This window comes from Chironomus tepperi, unplaced genomic scaffold (genome assembly GCF_022539635.2).
Source record: "Chironomus tepperi strain 1889 unplaced genomic scaffold, CSIRO-AGI_Ctep_v1 contig_430, whole genome shotgun sequence".
NCBI lineage: Eukaryota > Metazoa > Arthropoda > Insecta > Diptera > Chironomidae > Chironomus > Chironomus tepperi.
In genome coordinates this window covers 548,217-571,180 of record NW_027226552.1, presented here as the reverse complement: position 1 = coordinate 571,180, position 22,964 = coordinate 548,217, and the positions used below count along the sequence as shown (strand labels likewise).

Sequence of the window (22,964 nt, the reverse complement as noted above, 5' to 3'; positions counted from 1 at the left end):
AACACTCCTATTGTCTCCTATTTATTGATCGCAGAAACCAGAATAATATTAGTTGATACGCTTGTATTGCAAATTATAACCTCACGACTGATAAGATAACATGCATGGCATACAAATTCATAAAAAAATCTTTATTTTGATTATGATATGGACGGGGAATTTATTTATTTGTTTCTGACAAATTGAAGGAATTTTATGGGAGTACAATTTTATGAATTATGGATGACGTCGAGTAATTAGGGCAGTTTGAATAAATTATTGATGATGATAATCTTTTATGCTCTGAGGTTCTGTCTTTGAGATGTATATATGGGGTATAATTAATGAGCTTGTAAGATTATTTAAGTGATATGTACATAAATGAATTAGAGTGCGCTTATTTTAAAAGGCATCAAAAGAGAGTTTGGAGTGGATGAAAGGTCAATAAAAAATTATTTAAAATAGATTAAAAATTGAATATTTTTTGAAGATTAGTCTGGTATGGTTTAGGGCTGATTTGCTCAAACTGTGGTATGTGGCGCACTACTACATGATTAATAGGTGCCATAAGGGTTCCGTTAGGGTTATTTAGACGCTTTTTTGCAGCTTAAGATGAAATTTGATGTCATGAATTATTTTTTTAAACAGTGCTGTTCAAATTGAGTGCCGCGGCACATTAGTGTGTCATGAACCAAATCCTATGTGCAGTATTGATTGAGGCTTACCATCAAGGTGTGCCGTGATGCAAATAACCTGTCACTATCTTAAAAACGTTTGATAATCACTGCCTGAAGTGCTAATTTTATATAAACTCTAAATATTCATAAGAAGACCATGATAAAGTTTTACGATGTGATAAATTTGTAATTCAAATTAAATTTATCTGAATGATTTGAGATGAACCGATTTATGATAAGACGAACATACCTGTAGGTATGCAAATTATGATGGTTTACTATTGATTTTGCATTTATTGGATTAGATAATTACTTTATGAACTTTAAATCGATTGATGAGGCAATTGTTGAAGGTATGAATGGAACATAATTGTGTAAAGTCAAGTAAATCCTTAAATTGCCGAACAGACAAGGAGCATGCTATATTGGGTATACGATAATGAGTATACTCATGATAACGCTTATTTAGGTGAGTGTACTAATTGTATTTTAGTATTGCTGATGCATTTCAACAAAATTTATCCATAATTCCAGATATTCAGCATCAAATTCACAAGCCTTAAAGAGAAATTTCTCAAAAAAGTATCAATTACCGATTTACACAAAATTCAGACCGTTTCACAATATCAAATCCAATACACGCCCTGTAAAAAATCCATATTTATTGCATTCCAATAAATAAAGCCTAAGACAATTCCATTTCCATAGAATATCGTTAAACTATATAGATAGCCACATCATTTTCATCGTATAACAAAATGCTTGCATTTTAAGATAGATAAAAAACAAGTCGTTGGATAGGTAATGGAGGAGATATTTAATATCTCTTCGACCGCAATTAACAATCATTTTTACGGTATTAAGAAGTGAAAGAAAATTACATGCCATAAAATTCTTGCATCTAAAATTCTAATATTACCACAATAAATCTTTAATTACATGATATATTGAGTTACCAGACACGTTTTTTTTATAGTAATTTACATCACATTACAGAAGAATATTCCCTCATAAAAATGACAAAAAAAAGAAGAATTTATTTTCTACATACAGTCTCATTCCTCATACATGAAGGTAGTTGTGAATGAGAACACACATTTTATATGACGTCATGTGATTTATGTTTCAATCTCCACTATACAGTAATAGTCTCACTATAGTAGTACAATCAGAAATAATGAATGAGAGAGGAGAATGTTCTCTTCATCGTATGTATGAATATGTGAATGAAATTGAGTAAGTGAGTAAAAGTGTAATGTTATGTTTATTGATGCTTAGTGATGATGGAGCGCATGTTATTGGAATGAGGTGAGGTTTGTTGATGATTGTTGAGCATTCTGGACAGGAATGAGAAAGTTGAGATCCAGAATTGAACATTTTGTTGTAAAAATGGATCAAAATCCGCTATCACGGGGCAGTCAGAGCTCTTACGCATCTTATCGTTAATACGGCAACGTACCGGTACCCTACCAAGCACGGTGACATGCTTAGTTAGCCCGAATAGCAAAAGTCGGTTAATCAATTTAAAATCCGGCACTAGGTCGACGAGATTTTGGCATGATGCTGGATTTATACCGAATCTGACATCAAGTCAGAATCATGCCAACCTATGGACAGATTTTTGATAGACATGTGTGACTCTGGTATGATACCGAATCTAAATTGAATCCGACAACTAGCCATGCCGCTCTGGGACCTAATTTCTGATCGATTGACCAATTTATGCTATTCGAGTAGGTTATTAAGTAGAGAGTAGCCTGAGTTGAGTACCCTTTCTCATTGGGATCGTTCACTTATTACGAACCCCTCCCCATCTGACACCCAGTCATCAAACAATCACCAACAAACCTCTTTCCCAATAAAATCCGTTATAATCAAGCATAACAGAGAAAATAAATGTTAAAAATTAAATAAAACTCACCAGCAAACGGTGCATCTCCATGATACTCTTCAACACAATCAGTCGAACTGGATAGCGAAACAGAGCTGAGGGAACCACTTGATGCTGATGCGGGCGATTTATTAAAATCCAATTTACCGGAACACCTCTTATATTCCTATTGTCATTGATTCATTCATTATGATGTGCATTGTATTATGATAATTTATAAGATATATGATGCACATTCAATTTACATTTTGAATGCATTTGAGAGAATTATGTTGAACAAATGAGACGCGGGGCAAAGAGAATGTGTTTCATAATGGATGAATAAATTTATTATTTTGAAATAGATTTCAAAGCAGCACAGACGAGAGAGAAAAAAAGAAAAAAAAGAGATTTCCTTAAGTTCATTTATGGAAATAGAAATACTATGTCTGTATCTACACAGAGCAATCAGCAAGTGTGATGATTGCTAACTGGGTCAAATCATTTGTCAAAAAAAAAATACTCATAAAATTAATGAACTAAATCCTTTCCATAATGTTGTGTGATAAGTTAGAAGCATTACGACATAGATGAAAATGAACGAGCTTTTAATAATCGGAACAGAACAAATCAACAGAACAAAAAATGTGCGAATGCTACGCAAATAATGTGGTGACTAGGGATGGGTACTTGCTGGGTGTTTAAAATAAGGAAATCATGAATGCCAGGAATATAAATGAAATCAGGTACAAATGTCAAATTGTAACAAAATATCCAAAATCCCAAAGGGCTGTTCACTTTTCATGTCATGCTCTTAAGGGAAAGCAGTAGGAGGGAGCAGGAGTCGTTCAAATTACGTCTCAAACTAGAGCTCGATGTCGACTTGAATTTTGTATTATGTCGATTCGACTTTTTCATGCAAAATTTGAGTCGACTTCGAGTTCTGTCTCTAATCATGTTACATAACAACTGAACAATCCCCTCCTCCAAATTCCCACAACCCCAATCCATCAATGTTACCATGTCTAGTCAACCAGAAACACACACTGTACACACAATACCGATAAAAAAAAATGCTGACATTTAAAATTTATGAATGAGATAGCATATAGATGTATGCGAATGTTGTGTGTACATTAGCAATAGCGTGAACATATGATAAAAAAATATGTTCGAGTAGGAAATAGAAAGATAAAGAGAATCGATGTGTAGCGAAGTTTAAATATGAAGAGCATGCAGAAGAGCTGGAGTCTTTGAATGATGAAGATGGAAGGATGATTGGAATAATTCATAAAGTATAAAGAGTAATTGCATTAAAAAAATGATTAAAGGATATTAAAAATTGAATAGCTGGAAATTAAATGAAAATTGCTGTGATGTAAAAAATAAGGAATTGTGGAATATGCACTTCGTGGATAGACAATTGGAACTGGTTCTAGATCCCATTTGATCAACTTAAATTGCCCTCAAAATTCTCCAAATCCCATTAAAAATTCCGCTCCATAAAACCTCATCTAAAGGAAATTGTGGCTTGTCACATTCATCATTAATATTACTTAAACATACTCGCATTCAGTCACACTGCTGACAAACTCATGAAACAATTTTCTAATCTGAAAAAACATTTTTGATCTAATTAAGAGAAACAATCAAAAAATTTGATGACAATTGACATGACTACATGCTTCTCATCAATTTTATGACATTTGTCGGTACAGCAAGTAGCCAGATTGGTAGCGAGGGGTTAAATATTTGATTCAATCAATGATTTAATTTTTATGAATCCGGAATCGATTATTTCTCAATTGTCTGTCAATTTCTGTGTCATGAATAATATTTATAGCACAATACAGTCCAAGTTCATTGAGATTGATGACAGATCTGAAAAATTCTCATAAAAGATAGATGAGAATTGTTTGCATTTTTTCCCAACTGAACAAACAAAAATCTTGCAGATTAAATGAATACATTGAAGCTTATTGTTGATTTAAAGTGTCTTCCGTAACCTTGGAGCTGTTGACATTAGCTTGATGTTTTTAATTCAGAATTCGAAATCGGGTTTTGTTGTTTTTTGGTTGGGTATTTATGAATAATTATCAATCTGAGCTATTGTAATTAATTGTGGGGATCAGAAGATCTTAAAGGTGATTTGAAGCCAGTTTTTGGAGTTCTCTGAACACAAACGTGTCAAATTTTGGCGCCAAAATAGTCAGGAAGGCTACCTGAGCGTCAAAATTCCAAACTTTAGTGGGCCACGGGACAACTCGTGATGCCTCGGCCGTCATGACAAGCCTCGACTAGTATGTCGCGCTTCACAGTTTGAACAACACTGCCATAGACTGTCTAATCGATATTACACAATCTACAATGTTCGAGACATAACAAAATTCCTTTAATTCAAACTACAAAACAGTACCAACATCTCAAATTAATCCAGACATCCTCCACAGACATCACTTCAACCTCCTTTATTCACTTAATTTCCCATCAAATTCCCAAAACTGCATTTTAATCCAATTAAATCAGCTCAAAAGTTCTCTGAAATTTCATTAATTTTAATCCAGTTTTGCAATTTAATTAAAAATTCTCATCCATTCCTTCCATCCTCCAAACTCTTGCTCGAAACTGCCTTCATTAAAATCTACAACAAAACTCATTCAATGTTCTTCAAACAGCAGCAGTTGAAGTAAAAAAAAATCAATTTCTATTGAAACTTGATCGTTGTACAATGAAAAAGTTTTCTGTTAAAAACTCCATCGATTATTCTTATTCAGGTGCTGTTGAGTGGTGCTAGGAGTATAATAAAAATTTATTCATTATTTGCTCATAACTTAATTTATGGATATAATAAAAAAAAATTCTTTCGCATAAAATTTTCATGCTGAATGGAATCTAATTAAAGGCTTAAGTTACTATGAGTTTCATTCAAACAAAAACCGATGTTATTGGCAGTCAGCATAGAGCATAGATGATAGTTGAAGTTGTAGAAAAAAATTAGAGTAGCAGATTAAAATTAATGGATTTTACAGCATGAATCGGGGATAAAAAAAGCGCGCAGAATGTGAATATTATTTTGATGATCTGTTAGAAATTCAATTTGCGATTTCCAACTGTGATATGGAATTTTGAGGTTTTATAGATTGACTGTTTTGAGATATTGGTGGAAAGTTATGAACGATCGACTGATGGGACTTGGATTTTTAGATAAAAATTGTGAGTTTAAGTCATGTTCCTAGTAAAATAGGCTCATCGAGAAATAAGATTATAGTCAACTGGAATATTCAGGTATCTGCCTTAGAGACAGAAATGAATAAATCTCTGTCTTGGACCCATTAAGGCTATGTCTAATAACTTTTCTGAAAACTGAAAGTATACGACCTCTATTTGACAGTCATTTGGAAGCGTAAAGCATGTTGGTCAGAACACATAACATTTGTGCTTCTTGATAGTCTAGTTTACTGTTAGACATAAGGTCGACTAATCTAAGGTTAGGTTTTCTGAAGTTTCCAGTCTCCGTCTCGGTATCTTCTAGTCATGTAGGTTTGAAATCTTACTAAGGCTAAGATTCTAGAGAAAAGTACACACTTTCGTACACCATACCCTGAGAGGGGCTCGAACCTACACGCTATGGGTTATAGGTTCCATGTCAAGAACTCTTATCTACTGAGCTATCCAGAGTTGCTAGAAAATGTGACATAAAGCTCACTTAAATCTTGTTCTTCAGACAATGCTCATTGCAAAGTGAATAAGTCTTTAGAGTAGTTACTAAGGTTGGTAAATAGTTCATCCAAGTTCCATGCAAGTCGAATTTAAAGACATTTTGTACCCTCGAAATTAAGATCATTCAAATTTTATGAAGATACAGTCCACAATAAAAGATGAATAAATGAATGAATGAGATTAAAGAAATTAAGGAAAGGAAACAACAACAGCAGCACTAACAACAAAAGAAAAAAAAATATTAAGTAATAAGTAAAAAAACTAGCATTTGAACAAATAAAAATTTGTTTAATTAATTTTTTTCAGTTTTCTTTTATTAATATATACAAAAAAAAGGCACAAAAAATGTTTCTTTGTCAAATATAATAAATCATTATTAATAACTTAAAAATTAGGAACAACAAAAAATTTCTTAAATAACAAAAAATTTACTTTAATTAAATTTTTAAAATACAAAAAAGCGAAAAAAAAAAAGTTAACAAAAAAAAGGTCATAAAAGTAAATACAAATAATGATAATAGTTTATAGACTCTCCCATATTCCCAATTATGTTTCGATTGAGCATAAATACTGTATTCAATAAATTGATAGAAGTGAGCATCACCCAATTTGCAATTAACATTCGTAGTAACACTCCTCGACAGCTTTTATAATAGTCGCATGGGATCGCTTTCAACATAATTTTAGCAATGTTTTGTGGGGTATGAGGTATGAGGTATGAGTTTTTGGCAGTTTGTCATATTTTTTGGTTGTGATTTGTTTGCTGAGTGACTTAGAAGATTTTTGAAAATTTGCTATAAACTTGCTATAAAATTTTATTCTTGCTATAATTTTTTAAAACTTTATTTAAAACTTCAAGTTTTTTCTATAAATGTCTTAGACTTTGCTATAAAATTCAATATTCTTGCTATAAAATTTAATTTTTTTGAGGAATTTGTGCAAACTTAAAAGATTTGCTATAAAATTTCAAAATTTGCTATAAACTTTGATTAAAAACCAAAATCTTTGCTATAAAATTTCAAAATATTGCTATAAAATTTTTTAAAAAAATATTTTGCTATAAAACTTCTAAATTTCAATTGTCTTCGTCTTTAAACTTGACTTTTAATTCCTAACACATTAAATAAATTTGCTATAAAACTATTAAACATCATCAAATTAGTCACAAGAAACGCTTTCTAATCTCTAATAACTCCCAAACTTTTCCATTATCGTCTTCATTCTTTTATTCTTTTCTGTCATGTTTTGATGCCTCTGTCTGATTCATTGTCACTTTGGGAGTGGTGGACGCTTTCGTGGTAAGAAGATATTTCATCAACAATAATAAATCATAAAGAAAAATAGACATTTGATGGTTCTTATGTATGTGATTTAAATATCCATTGTGAAATGTGAAAGGAACTTTAAAAAGGATGGAGAAATGAAGATAATGAAGTACAAAATGCGGGGATTTTATGGAATAGATAATATTGTTGTAGAATACAGAACATGTGTTGTGTGGTTGGAGGAGGATTAGAGTTTAAATATTTTTGGATTTGAACATGAAATGGTTTGCGTCCTTGTCGCAGCGATTAATGAAGCTGATTGTGGCAAATATGGGTGGTGCTCTAACAATTTTAATTTCAAGATTTGGTATGAATGGCAAGAATATTCGAATATAATAGTATACTGCCTGGTGAGTATTGACTTTAAGGTTGAATTAATAAATTTCTCAATAAAATTACTTTAAGGCACTTTCACAATTTAAATTTATCACTGATGAACTTATTAAATGCTCAAATAATTCAATTTATAATTCCATCCAATATTAAAGTTAAACCTACTTTTAAAATTCGGTAATTTTTGTATAAATGTTGTAGATATGTCAAGCTATGATCACAGGGGTGTGGCTAAAATATTGCTGGGGTTTGGACTCAGTTATGCTAGATTGTGTGCTTCGGTTTTAATCCGATGATTCTGGCATGGTGCATGACTCCGCAATCATCCTAGAGTCACAGGATTAAAAGCGAATCTGGCACTGAAGTTGAATTCTGTATCGATTACCCGACTTCAGCTGTTCGACACGTTTAATACTACGCAAAGTCGGAAGTTGAATCAAATTTTATAGAAACAAATTGATTAGACTCCACTAAACCCCCTAACTACACCCCAGACCCTGATCACTTGATATTAAAAATGCGAAAAATCTTTAAACAGTTTTTTTTTCAATTTTTTTGGACGTCCTATAAACAAAAATTCAATTTTCTTGTGTACACAAATGCCACATTTAAAATGTGTTATTCACTTCTTTTCTTCTTTGTCCTAGTCTATTTTTAACATGTATTCATAGAAAATGAAATAAAAATAAAAATAATTTGGCATATTTTAAATCTATTCAACTTAATAGTCACCACTGTATAATGAAACATTATTACGACTAGCATAACAGATGATGAATAATAATAAAGTTTTAATGATAATCTATTCAAAAAAAACTGAAGTTTTCAATATTCAACTGGCGTTATGGGCTACCGCCTTGTGGAGTATAATGCATGTATATTGTGTATAATAAATTCTATTAAATTTCAAGTAGTTCTTGGTTGGGGTATTTGTCATGTAAATAAAGAATGTTTTTTAATGTTTTATGGGTTAAGAAGAAGTAAAGTTTCAGGTGATGATTAATGTGGTAAGATGCAGACGACTTTACGAGTATTATGTGCATATTACGGTGTTGTTGATTTAAAGGAAGAAGTAAGGTACCGAATAAGTGGAACTCGAACCCACAGCCTATGACTTCTGATCGCGAATTCCGAGTTGGATTCGAACCCACGACCTACGGTTTCCGGTGCATGCCCTATCACTGAGCTATCGAGGTCAATTCGACTACAAGGCAAAGGACCATAAATAAATCATAGATTTTCTGCATCCCCCAGGCTATTGCATTCTCATTCATATGCCGACCCTTGAAACGTCATTGTAGGAACCCCATTCTAACAAGAGTCTAATGGACTTAGACAAAAATGGAGCCGGAAATCTTCTAAAGGCTGTTTTGAAACTATTTCATTTTTTTGGGGATTTCTGTCTTGAAAGTGCCTAAGGGGAGGAAGGGGTCGAACAGTATTTTGACCCTTAATCCTCAGAATAGTTGAGTTGAAATTCTGAGGTTGTGATAAAGTTTTTTTTTCCAATTTTAAATGCATTTTAAATTCATTTCTAGCTTTAACAAGCAACAAAATACAATTCATGCCTTCTAAGAACCCCACGGTCAAAGTTTAATTAACTTCTATTCTCTACACCCCATTACTTTTCATTCCGACTATTAAAATCAATTAACCATGTCTCATTGACCTGCAATCACGCACGAAATTGTACCTCAACCCATTTACCCCAATTTAATCTACCAAGAACCGATTATCTAACCCTAAACTTTCGATCAAAATTCGTCATCTGTCCGAAAATAAATACGGTCATTACCAACATCTCAACCCAAAATATGCACATAAAGAGGTATTTTAATACTCGAGCTTGTGGCATAAAGGCATATCATTATCGTTTGGTGGTTTTTTGCTCATTTTTTTTGCACAAACAAAATATTAAGCATAAACTTTTTCATGATTTACACACAAAACATCAAAAAATGTATTTTTAAAAATATTAAAATAAGAAGAATAAATGGGAATTCGCATTGAGGGCATTGCATTGAAGTCTACTCGAGTTGAAATGCAAGCTCATAATGACGTTTGTTTTGTTGGAGTTGGAAACTCTTTTCGTGGATGGTTTTGAAGTAGTTTTGATGGTAAATTGGATTTAAAGTGATTTTTTGAAAAAGTTAAAATTGGATTATGGATAAGTTTGTGGATTTTAATTATGTTTTGTGGATTATTTCTGATTTTTAATTAAAATATTTGTCAAAATTTTACAGAAATCTAAAAATTCAAAAAAAAAATAATAAAATTTAAATTTTAAAATTTTGAATTTGTAGAAATTTCATAAAACAAATTAAATAAATTTCGTGAAACTTTGAAATGTTTAAATTTCATCAATTTTTGAATTTTTGAATTTTTAAAATTTTTCAAATTTTCAAATTTTTTGAAAATTTTTAAATTTTGTAAAATTTTTTAATTTTTTTCAAACTACTAATTTTTTTATAAATTTTTATATTTCAAATTTGTTTAAATTTTTCAAGGATATTTTTTAAATATTTTGAATTTTGCAATAATTTAATATCCTAATTTCAACAATTTTCGAATTTATATTTAAATATACATAAATCAGCAAATCCCAAAAAATTCACAAACTTATGAACTTCCAATCTCCTATATCTTGTAGACAATACCCTTAATCCCCTTCCCATCATCATAAAAACACAAAATAAACTACTTCAAAATCTCCACAAAAAAAAATTCTTCACCAACGTCGTCAAAATAGTTCTTTTCACTTCGCGGTTTTTCCATTATTCTGTGGCTTATTCTTTGCTTAATATGTGCAAAATTTTCATTTTTTTTCCTCAACAAGAACGAAAAAATGTACAAGTGATTGTGTAAACATTGAACCACTGTCGACTATAAGCATGATAATCATAATAAATTGCGAAATCGTGTTTCGCTTATGTCCAACAAAAAAAAAAGTATTTATGCATGCATGTCGAATTTTAGTTTTATGAGCGCATGTATCTCACTATAATTAATGAAACAACTTTGTTCCTTGATTCTTTTTAGTCTTAAATTGATCCATAGGCAAGTAGTGTCCTTCATTTGTCGTCTTTCTATCTGGACGATCCAAACTCACCTGACTCAATGGTCGAATTGTTGCAATTATACAATGTTCAGCTTGTTCAGCACTTGGCGGTGCGTGCTCAGGCGTTGATGCTTGTGGATAATGGGTTGGTGATAATGGCGGCTCATTCGGATTACGACGAACTTGAACAAATGTGCTGTAAAGAATAAAAATGAATTATTAATAAGACAGTCTGTATTGTGTATTGGGAATTTATGCAGATGACTGCGTTATTGTAATCTGAAGGGGATTATACGTGTTTGTAGGGTCATAAAGTAAAGATTATGTGTCTAATTGGATGATCATTATGGAGATTTTGTGCCACACAAGCTCGCTGTATGCAACATCGAGTTCATACTAAAAGTCATCCCACCAGCAGTGCTAACCATCCCTAATATCTGCAAATTCAATTCCATACTCCCCATGCGCCAATGATTCACAATTTCCTCTTAACATCCACACATCATTATTTATTCACTTACTCACGAACATCAACAGTCATGGAAGCAAGTAAAGTAGTTTGTACGTGGTCAGTTGTGGCTGATGGAAGCGATGCTGTACTTTTTTTGGTCATTATGGGGTCGATAATAATAATAATAATGAGGGGAGTAATGATCTGACATAATCACAGTATTTGTCCTGTGCAGTGATGATGCTTAGTATGGGAAGAGACACCTGTCCAGTCTGATACCTATACCAAAGAAACCAACCACTGGCTTCATAATGTGGCATAATATCTCCCAAAACTGAAACCGAGAGTGTCTGTGTCTTCAGGCAGCCCTTAAAGGCACTTTCAGCCATGATAATTATACAGACAGACAAACAGACAATATATAACCATCAGGCACTCATCATCCTCAATAATCCAGCTAAAAAAGACCATAAACATTAACAATACTCACTCATTCTCTGGACTATATCCATCCTTTGGTCGTCTCAATTTCCTGTGCGGATTTGCAACACGAACAATTTTCTTATCATAATCAGCCGGTATTGTTATTGGCGCAGTCATCATAATATAATCACTTTCACTCTTTTGTTCGCCGGTACGCGTTAAGTGAAGATACTCGTATGCCGTACTTGGATTTCCTTTTCCCGTCTTGTTTGACTTTTGATTCTTATTATAACTACTGTTATTGTTATTATTATTATGATGATTTGAGGATGTCGATGATGAACAATCATGATCATTAGAACTATCTTTTACACTGTAGTCAATATCATAATCTTTGTCAAATGAGCGACTGATGTGATATAGAGTTTGTGGATGTGTCGGTGGCGAAATTGATTGTGACTTTCTTGGTGGCTTTGATGGAACATTTCTTGGTAATGGTGTGATTTTGACAATGGAACCAGCATGGTGTGGTGGTGTTGGACTAATTCCTCCACCGAAACTTCCCATAGAACTTGATGGACTTGTTGTTCCGCCATAATCGTAGTGATCTTGATAACGATGATTTGGCGGTTGTGGCTGCTGATATCGTAATTTGCTTCGATTTAATGATGAGCCACCACGGGACTCTTGATATCCGGGTCCAGTACCACGTCGTGGATGTCTATCAACTTCCCTTAGATCATCTGTATCACTGTTATCATAAACTGTCGATTTTCGATAATTATTAATGACTGTTCGTATACGATGAACAACATGAGCTGGAAATTCATCTAATAAATCAAAAACTGTCCTTCCGTCACGATCCGTTAAATCCAAGTCGATTCCTTCCTTTAAGAGAGCTTTGACAACTTTTTCCTTTCCAGTCATTGCAGATTCATGTAAAGCACTGCCATTTGGTGTGAGAATATTAACATTACAGCCAGCTGCAAGGAGCAACTCGACAACATCACGATGTCCATTTCGACTAGCTAAATGTAATGCTGTATGATATTGTGGTGTTGATGTGGCCTTTAGTGGCAATAGCAATTCATTATGAGCACGAATAAGAATCTGTACAACTTGTAGACGTCCATATTGTGCAGCCAAATCCAGTGGTGTCTCATCTCTAACATTCACAATATTTGGATCACCGCCATGTGCCAAAAGTTCAATGATCGCTGTCAGATGTCCATGTTGTGCCGCAAAATGTAACGGTGTCTCATCCTCTGCCGTACGACAATTTGGATCAGCTGGGAGTGTCGGGTGTTTAAGGAGCAATTTGCATATGTCAGTATGACCAGCCCATGATGCCAAGTGTAGTGGCGATGAACCGCGCTGATCTAATGCATTTGGATTGATGTTATCATGTGATAAGAGTAGATGAACTACATCACTGAAAGAATAAATAATAATTAATTGGTATGGGTGGAAAGATGTAGTCATTAATCATTTTCAAGAGAATTTTTATTATTTGTGCTTTCTGCTGAAGGTGAAGAGAGAAGAGGAAAAATGAGGAATGGAAGAATTGAAATTTTTTCTCGTGCGCGCGATTATTTTTTTGTGAGTTACAGGACTGTAAGATTTTTTGGCTGAATATCAATGTTTACTTGTTTGAATTCCTATGAAGTGTCGTTCACTTGTGATGGGTACAGTTTAGTGGAGCACCAAAAGGTACTTACAGTACCAGAGAGACACACTCCTCATGTGCCCTAACAGACAATGAGGATACCAATTTAATTCATAATGACGAGCCCAAAAAAATACTCAATCAATATAAGTAAGTATGTTCAATTTTATTAGTAAACTCATCAATATGATTCTTGTCCATTCGAGATTGCTGCTAAAGAAGCTGAATTGGAATCGAAAATCTACTTTCATTCGTCAAAATGACGTAAAACTGCCTTAATGACACTGTGTCAGCTGTTTTGGCACATTTTAACGGAAGTAAATAAGATTTAGTTAAGGAAGTGTCGTAAAATATGCAGACTAAGCAGTAGAGTCATTTGCACAGTCAAAAGTAGAGACTAAGGTTACAATCTATGAGTATAATAGGAATATGGTCGAAAAAACCCACGTCAAGGCATCTTGTGTCTTATAATTAATACAGCGGCGCAGTGAGCAAAGTGTGCGGTTAAGGATGGCTCTAATAAGGAGAATAAGGGAATCTAGAAGATGCATGATGATTTGGAAGATTAGTCTCATATGTCAGACAGCCTTAAGATGCCCTAATGAGCCTAATAATCCAATTTTTGCTCATCATCACTATTGAATCTACTTTAGTTCCATATACTCAATTTCTGACAATATCATCTTCCAGAATATCCCCAATCATATCCCAAAAATTGCTCCTATCATCACGTCATCGACAATAATTACCAAATTTCATTCTCATGTCGTGATTTGCACGCAAGACATGAACAACAAAAAGATTTTCTGTAAACAACTTCACTGTGAAATTTGCTTTTATGAGAGGAAAATTCCAAGCAGAGATGACTAATGTGAGGAATCAAATACTTTAATCTGGAAATAATTTTCCTGTTACTGTAAATTATACTTTGTACTGTCATGACTCACTGAAATCAATTATTCATTGAATGATTACAAGATTTTAGTCAGAAAGCATTGACCTTGTCATGTTTAACCGCGAATCAGCAGAATTTATGTCTGCTCTCAATTTTCAAATCAGCTGTATTTTCAAAATATTAGTCAATCATTGGCAAACTACAAATTTATCTCAGAACACTTGCGATTCTTCTTACAAAATCTGTCAGCCATAACATCAAACCGATCGTTTTTCATTTGAAATGTTCTTCTGACTTTGGCGGAATGAAGACAGCAAATTTTCACACTTTACGTACAATAACAAATTATTTGGGTGGGAATTGATGTGACTCAAGTGGTAATGAATTTAATGGGAATCTGTCGAGGGTGCTGGGTGGGAAAATTTGATTTTTAGATTAAATTCTGAATTTTTAACTGGGGAATTTTGAAAATTTCAAAGGTTACTGAGGGTTTTGCTGAATATTTTGAAATTTTTGAGTGTTTTTCGCTCATTTTTACGGTGAAAAATCAAATTCAGCGCATATTGCAATAGAAAATTATAATCCTGAACAGCTCAAATTGGTTAATCGATCAGAATTTCCGGCGCGACGCTATCCATAGACGCAGACCAGATACCAAATTCGATCCAAAACCGGCAACTTGTCAGAGTCAAGTTGATTTGGTTAATCGATTAAAAATCTTGTTCCAGGTTGTCGTGACACTGACCGGATGGATTTGGTTCAAAATAGGATCGATTAACCGTATTGTGTTACTCCGGAAACCTAACCCGGAAGGCACACTGCGTTGAAATGGCTGTAATGGATAACCTAAATCTTCCTATAAAAATCGATATTTACTTCCAAAAAAATTCCCAATTTCCTCTCCAACCAAACCATCAACAAAATCAGATCAAACAACACAAAATACTTACGTATGCCCATTTAAAGCTGCATGATGAAGTGCGTTATATCCAGAACTATCTTGTGTATTGACACCTACACCTCTCCGTAAACTACAAAATTAAATAAAGCATTAATTAGCATTGTAATAAAAATAAAAATTCGTTTGTTTAACGTCACGGACGCAGACACTCGGAAAATAAGCATAGCAGATATGAATCATTCATCAAGCTTGATGAAGTAAACAATGGATAAGCTTTTAGAATTTGTATAAATATATGCGAATGTAAAGAATTTTTTTTATCATGACATGAATAAAGGAAGGTATGGATATAAAAATTTCTATGGCATTAAATTTTTTCAAGAAGAACTGAGCGTGGCAAAAACGTTTCATGTGAAATAGCACTTTGAGAATTTGCAGCACATCAAGTTTTTTTTTTGTAATTTACGACTTGTGCCATAAGTTATTATGAAATGTGAAGTTTAGCTTCATGTCATAAATTGTCGAAAGATTCTAAGGCTGACCATCAGTGCTTTAACCATCAAAATCCATAATTTCAATAATAAACTTCATTGTACACAAAGTAAATCCATCAAAGTGACAAACATGGACGCATAACTTACAGGTCTCAATAATGTGACTTGCACATGCGACATATAATGCAATAATGTTATTAAAATTCCATAAATATAGCTACTATATTTAAATGGATGTCGTAAAAAACGACATTCGTGCAGAGTTGGAAGCTGATGTGGAATTTGGGGTATGGATGACTTGTAGGGTTGTAGTTTAAATGATGGAAGCTTTGCTGACTGTGGCCAATTTGAACTGTCATTAGAACTCGAATTTGGTTCGGATTTTGTATCCAAAAGTCAACCCATATCTGAGCCCATCCAAGGCAAAGCACCAATGGTACCAAGTTTGGTTAGGATTTGACATCAAGTTGTAGTCAGGTAGGTTTATCTACAAGGTGCTGTATGGAACTGGCATTTGATTAGCGATCGTTCCTGTTCATAATATCTTAAGGCTTGTCTCGCCCTAAGAGCCTTGCTATAGTAGTCCCCAGATTGGACAATTCTGACAATTTGTTGAACCCCCAAACCCATACTCCACCCCTGCATCGATATTTTATGATGCCCAAAACATATTACACCAAATCAATTACCACAATAATGAAATTTATCGTGGATAGTAATTGCATATAAACAGCTAATAGCATATGTGTATTAGTTGGCCATGAAAAACGCAGATGATTTCGATACAGTTCATTTGTTTCGATTTATTTTTAAATGTTTAGTTAGACGAACTAGAGTTGAATAGAGTTACGATAATGTTTATTGGAATTTTGAGTTTATTAATCATATGACGGTCATTTGACAGTCGTCGATACGTCGTGATTAATGCATTTATAACATTGTAGTCATGATGTGTTGCTTGGGAGATCTCAAAGGGGCTTTAAAGTTGTTAAGCGTCACTTTGGAATGATAGATCCAGAGTTGGAATGGCTCTAATGAGGATGGGTCTCGATTGACGTCCTGACTCTAGTTAGGGCACGATCCTTGGAGTCCGGACTCCTAAGAAGGCGCTTTTTTAGATTTTTACAGTCTGGATTCTCAAAAGCTTGCCTAGACCCTGGACCTGGATCATGAACCTATTAACATCCAGACATTATGGAAGCTTCTCATTATCAAGACACTAAAGAACCAATTCCAACAATAAATCCAATTTAATTCAATTCCATCTCTTTAACTTCCTTCCATAAAACTGCACAAACTATCTATTATGTCAATAACCTAATTCTATAACTTATTATTGCCAATTGTTGCTACAGATTTTTTCCAATACTGACCTCATTTTCAATGGAACTTAGCAAAGAAGATTAAAACTTCGTACTATATCCTGAATATTTAAACGGACGTCGTCTTCAATTTTAATGTCAATAAAAAAATGAAGCTTACAGTCATGTACATTGTAATTTTTTTTTATGGAAAATAATGAAGTTATCTATAGGAATATGCATATCCAGATGAGAGGATGCAAGGGACTTTTTTTTTACAGTGATATTGTGAATAAATGAGAACGGAATAATAAATAGGTATGATGATGCTTTTGAGAATATTTATGAAGGTGTTAATGAAGCATTTCTTTAAAAATTGGAAGGGAAGATAGATTAAGAGGATTGTCGTAGATCTGTAAACTGTTTTTCAGAATTATGCTTAGTGTCTTTTTTAAAATTGAACTTTGCATGCATCTTTCAAATGCTAAATTTTAGACATTTATGCGCAGACTGCACACATATAAGTGAGAACTAGACAGCAGTACACCATAGTCGCTAGGACATCGCTTGGAGCATTGTGTATGCAAGACGTAGAGTAGGTACATGGTACCATGAGGGAACTAGACCAATCAAGGCTTGTCGTTAACTAAATAAAACGTATATCCATCCACTAAGGTTTGGATCTCAATAACTTCTAAAATTTAGCAAATTTTCAACAATTTTGAGCAACAAATTATAGCCACTAAAGTCATATAGATTCTACGTCATCGTGGTAATAGACATAAGTCAGAAACACACAATTAGGTGACCTAACGATAACGTGATGACAGTTCATCACTAAGTATTGACAAATTCAATTAATTTAGTATCTCAACTAAGCATGGTGAAATACTTTTGAGTGCCTGATTCAGAGCTAGAAGTTAGTTTTGAATTTTGGATTTATATGTCTTATCGTCGACTATACTTCGAGTCGAAACTGAGAATTTGTACAAGCTTAGCGATACAAGTCGGAGCATGGTTCCAGTATGTAAGTAAGCATACTAAGTCGAAATATGGTCTGAACCTTGACTAAAATAGGGTTTATAACTGTAATCCCAAAAGGACAAGACTAAAGTCGTCATAATGAGGTTTGAACTCCTCAGAACTTGACATAAATCTAGTCAAATAAATCCTAACACCTCTTACTGTCACCTACTTGTGTCTACCTTCAATTTATGTGACGTTAGCAACATTATTATCTTTTTTACATCACCGAAACTTTATTTTTTTGTTTCTTTATCAACAATAATTATTTTTGCGCATTTTTAATTCACAGACAACCAACACATGAGGAAATTATCTCACTTTTCGTACGAAAAAAAATATCATTCATGTTTTCTTCTTATATCATCTAAATAAATACTGAATTACTCAGCTTGTTTGTGGATTAATAAGCTTGAAAAATTATTTTTAATTAATTCGTTTATTTGACATAAAAAAGTGCACCCACGGATATCTTGTAGATGTGGATTTTTTTAGGGCAGATTTGTTGAGTGTGGATTGAAGGATTTTTGGGTTAAGAGTGATTTGGATTGACTTTTTTTGGTAACGGATTGGATTGTTTTTATGACTAAATTGTATTATTGTTTTGGAATGATCTGGATTGTTTCTAGTGTTCATATTTTAAGTAGACTTGGGTATATGGTATCTTGAAGTCTCGGTTTAGACCAATTTTCGAGACTTAGATCAACACTAGGACTGATACTGAAGTCGAGATTAGAAACAAAACTGGGATCAAACAAGGACTGAACATGGCACTGAGAAAGAGACTGGGACTGGAACATAGACCAAGACTAGAAGAGAGACTAGTGCCGAGACTGCGACCATGTCTGAGACTGAGACTGAGACTGAGACTGAGACTGGGACTTGGACTGAGACTGGGACTTGGACTGAGACTGAAACTGAGACTGAGACTGAGACTGAGACTGGGGCCGAGATTGAGACTAGGATAAGGATAGAGACCGAGATTGGTATCGGAACTGAGACCGAAAGTAGAACCTAGACTGAGACTAGGATCGAGATTGAGACCAAAACTTTGATTGAGACTGGTATCGAAACCGATACTTAGACGGAGACTTCAAGAGTATTCTTAGAAGTCTCGGTCTCGAGAACTTTTACTTAGATACCCTGGAGTTGAGTTGATCTTAGTCGACTTCAAGCTCTACTAAACATACGACATCAAAAAACTTATTATTTCCTGCAAATTCCCTAAATTTGCTAATTTTTTCCTCAACTGCAGTCAACCACTTATAAACCACTGACAAATCTAATGAGCACAAATTTCTTCTTTTTCCTTCATTTCTAATTGGATTTGCAATGTTATTTATGTTAGGCACTTGAATGTGAGCTTAAAAAACTTTGCTGAATCTCATTAAGCTTTGATGACGAAAATATATAGGAATATTATCAGAAAACTTTGTAGTTTTTTGTGGGCTGTCCAGGAGTTACGTTCAGGAGCCTTTTTTCGTCAATTCCTCAAGTAATGGTCAATTCCATCCAACGTGAACGGCCTCAGATGACATGTCACTAATTTTCATCATTTCTTCCTATTTTTTTTATTGAAATGTTATTTTTTATGTAGGCTTTTAAGGACATTAGTTGCTGTATATTTAATGGATTTTTTATTACTTTTTCAATTTCTATTTTATGTAATGAGAAATTATTAATGGGTGTCATTACATGAATAATGACTGTTATTGATGAGGTGTTTTATGCCTAGGCATGGGAGTTTATGGCATTTTATGTCCAAAATAAGCTCAACTTACTATTTTTTATTCTCATTCTTATTACTTTTCTTACTCATGTTGATAACAAAATTCCAAATTTTTTTTTTTTATTGGAATTCCTTTGCAATTGTTGGGATTTTTTAACAAATTTCTGTGATTATTTTTATGGCTTTTTATTCCACTTCAATAAGTTTTATTTGACTTAAGTTCAGTTCTATTCACTTTTAATTTCAACAAGACCAGAATTAATACTGAGCTGATGTTCTAAAATTGTATTTAATTTAATGAGCAATTATTAAACCATAATGAATAATCATAGATTCATAATGGGATGACGACACTTACGAACGTACTTTGTACGTCAAAGGATATCAGCATGTAAAATTATTTCATGTTCTTTAGAAATGTTTTGTGTAGGAAGATAAGAATGTTTATGTAATGAGAAATATGCGAAGAAATGGACTGTAAATTTATGAATATATGTAGCATCTCCGTTTGAAATGTTGGCATGAAGATGCAATTCACAAAATTCTTGAACTATTGATTCGAAAATGATTTCATTTTGACATTAATTTAGAGTCTAAGGCTTGAAAATGTAAACAAAATGATTAATCTAAGTACAGTGACTTGTCACATATTATTGTTTTGATTTTAAAGTCCAGATATTATGACTAAAAGTTTAAGTAATTTCACCAGATTTGAGAAATAGCATCAAATTGCATAGTAATTATAGTAATACAAAAATGTAAAGAAAGTCGCGTTTCGGGACTTTTTTTCACGAAAAACTCGTAAATTATTCATAATTTCAGCTATAGAACATCGTTTCCGAATGTTTTGAGTAATTAAAATAGAGACTATTTGTCATGAATTGGATGTCATGACTCAAATGAGCTAACAGATGTCAGTTTTAGTCACAAATTTCCGGATAAGACTTAATATTAAGATTAAAAATTAGATAAAAATTTAGAGAATTTATGCCAAGTCTCGGAATCTTGTTCTCAGGGTCGATGTTCAATAATTAGGTACCGAAGTACTTAAACATTTCTAACCAATTCGACTAACTTAAAAAGCTTTTTCACTTACATTTCTTAAGATCAGTCAATTTTATCGTAAAATATTAAACAATTCAAAATAATTGCAAATTTATTAATGGTATTTAGAAAACTTTAAGAGCACTATGCAAAGGAACTAATGCAGAGAGATTTATAAGATGAAAATATTCCTTCAAAGGATTGGGTTTGATTCCTTTAATAACTAATTTACATCGGTATTTTTCTTTAATGAACAAATTACCATTTTTTTAAAAATTGATATTAATTTTTTTTTTATTTTAGTAAATTTTAATTTAAATGAAAAAATCAAATTTTTGAACTAAATTAAAAATAAAAAAAAAACTAAATTTCTCGCCTAAACCAAAAGAACTTCAATATTACCAAAAAGGAAGAGAAAAAATATTTCGAGTATTTTTCTTTTCTACAATCACAACATATTTTACGTTTACTAGTCTGGTCGACGCACAATCCGAAAACCGCAACCTACCCTAAATCTAAAATCCTTATATGTAAGTATTATATTGAGGTATTGTACAATTTTTATTAAGAGTTTTTAAGGGAATATTTGAGTGATTAAATCATTTTGTAGGTTCGAATCCTAAATTATCTACAGAATATTTTGGGACATGTTTTAAAAGTTCCTTTTGCTGATTTTTTTTTACAACTACAAAAGTAGAACACAAGAAAAATTCCTCACACATATTTTTTTTACATCTTCTAAGAAAAAAGAAGAAAATCTTCGAAAAAATATTTTCATTGCCAGTGCGAAAAATTTCACATCGTACATAAATTTTTCATCTCATTCTCATTGTCAACTGCGAACATATTTCATTATTATTTTATACAAACTTAATCTCGTCACAATTTACTCTAATTTAAAAAAAAAAAATTGTAGTAAATTTCATTCAACTAAATTGAGAAGAAAAAATAATTTTTCAGCACATCCAAATGTTTTGCATTGATTTTTTTTCTTCTTTAGTGCCATACATTGTCTCTAGCATTTTTTAATCTCATTTACCTGTGAAAGGCAGACTTCTTTGATTTGTGATGATTTAAAATTTTCTCGACTGTAGAATAATCGCCTTTTCTACTCGCTTCAATAAGCTCACTACTATCGTATTTGCCCATTTTTTTCTCTTTCTTTTTTTTTTCTCGTATGTTATTCAATTAAAAACAAAATTTTGATTGATGAATTTACATTTCACTAGATTTAAACACATCACAGATTAACAATACCATTTAATTTTTAATTATAACTCTTTGCTTTTGATTTGATTGAATTTAATTCACTGAATTTTTTTATTTTTGCACTTTTGCAAAAGAGTGAAAATTTATCCACCCATCTCCAGATATTCAGATTATCAATGGGACTAGTTCCGATAAATGTTGAGATTCAAAAAATTGTGAAAAGATTTTTGTTTATTCCAAAAAATCTGAATTTATAAGAGAAATTTTTGAAACATAGTAAACATTGGAATTGCACATTGCACTCCATGAATTACTAGATTTTTCTAGATTATTCTTTTTAAAAAATTCAAATTTCAAAAAACCGTTGAAAAAATACTAGAATTTTTAAAATTCAAATCCTCAACGTCCAAAGTCACATTTTTTATTGTGCCTGTAAATTTTAACATATCATGTTCGTAATTTATTAGGAGACAGTTTTATGTTGCAATTGCGGTCCGTAAAATGAAAATATTAGTAAAATTTTTATAAAATTAATCCATTAAAATCAGTAATTTATTTGTTCTAGGAATTTAATAAATTGGTTTTATGAGGTAATATTTATTTATAGGCATGATTTTAATGGTAGATGATTTAATTTTGTATTAATTGGGGAATTTTTGGGATATTTTATACATTTATATTAAGGATTTGTAGATAAATTCTTATAATAAAATTTGGAATTTTTTAAAAAATTTTGTAAGAAGTGTGAGTTCGAGTCTCATAGATTTAAAGAAATTATATGGTATCTATTTTATTATTCATTTTTTGATTTTTTTAGCAAAAATTTTCAAATATTCAATAATTTTTTGTTGAAAAATTATCAATAA

General features: G+C 32.4%; 1 protein-coding gene across 2 annotated transcripts in view; it reads right to left on the bottom strand.

The window, feature by feature from the left end:
- The window catches only part of LOC139097790 (ankyrin repeat and sterile alpha motif domain-containing protein 1B-like), a 39,327-nt gene extending 17,061 nt beyond the window's left edge, over positions 1-22,266 (bottom strand). Inside the window, exons 1-5 of one of the 2 annotated variants that reach the window (XM_070649752.1) lie at positions 21,929-22,266; positions 15,348-15,428; positions 11,904-13,268; positions 11,014-11,158; positions 2,578-2,713 (exon numbers count right to left, since the gene is read on the bottom strand). In XM_070649752.1, coding sequence (XP_070505853.1) covers positions 2,578-2,713; positions 11,014-11,158; positions 11,904-13,268; positions 15,348-15,428; positions 21,929-22,038 — 1,837 coding nt within the window. In that variant the 5' untranslated portion in view covers positions 22,039-22,266. Of the gene's footprint in view, positions 1-2,577; positions 2,714-11,013; positions 11,159-11,903; positions 13,269-15,347; positions 15,429-19,897; positions 20,098-21,928 lie in introns of those variants that run through there. The other variant, XM_070649753.1, reaches the window with a different exon arrangement.
- Positions 22,267-22,964: the final 698 nt, after the last annotated feature.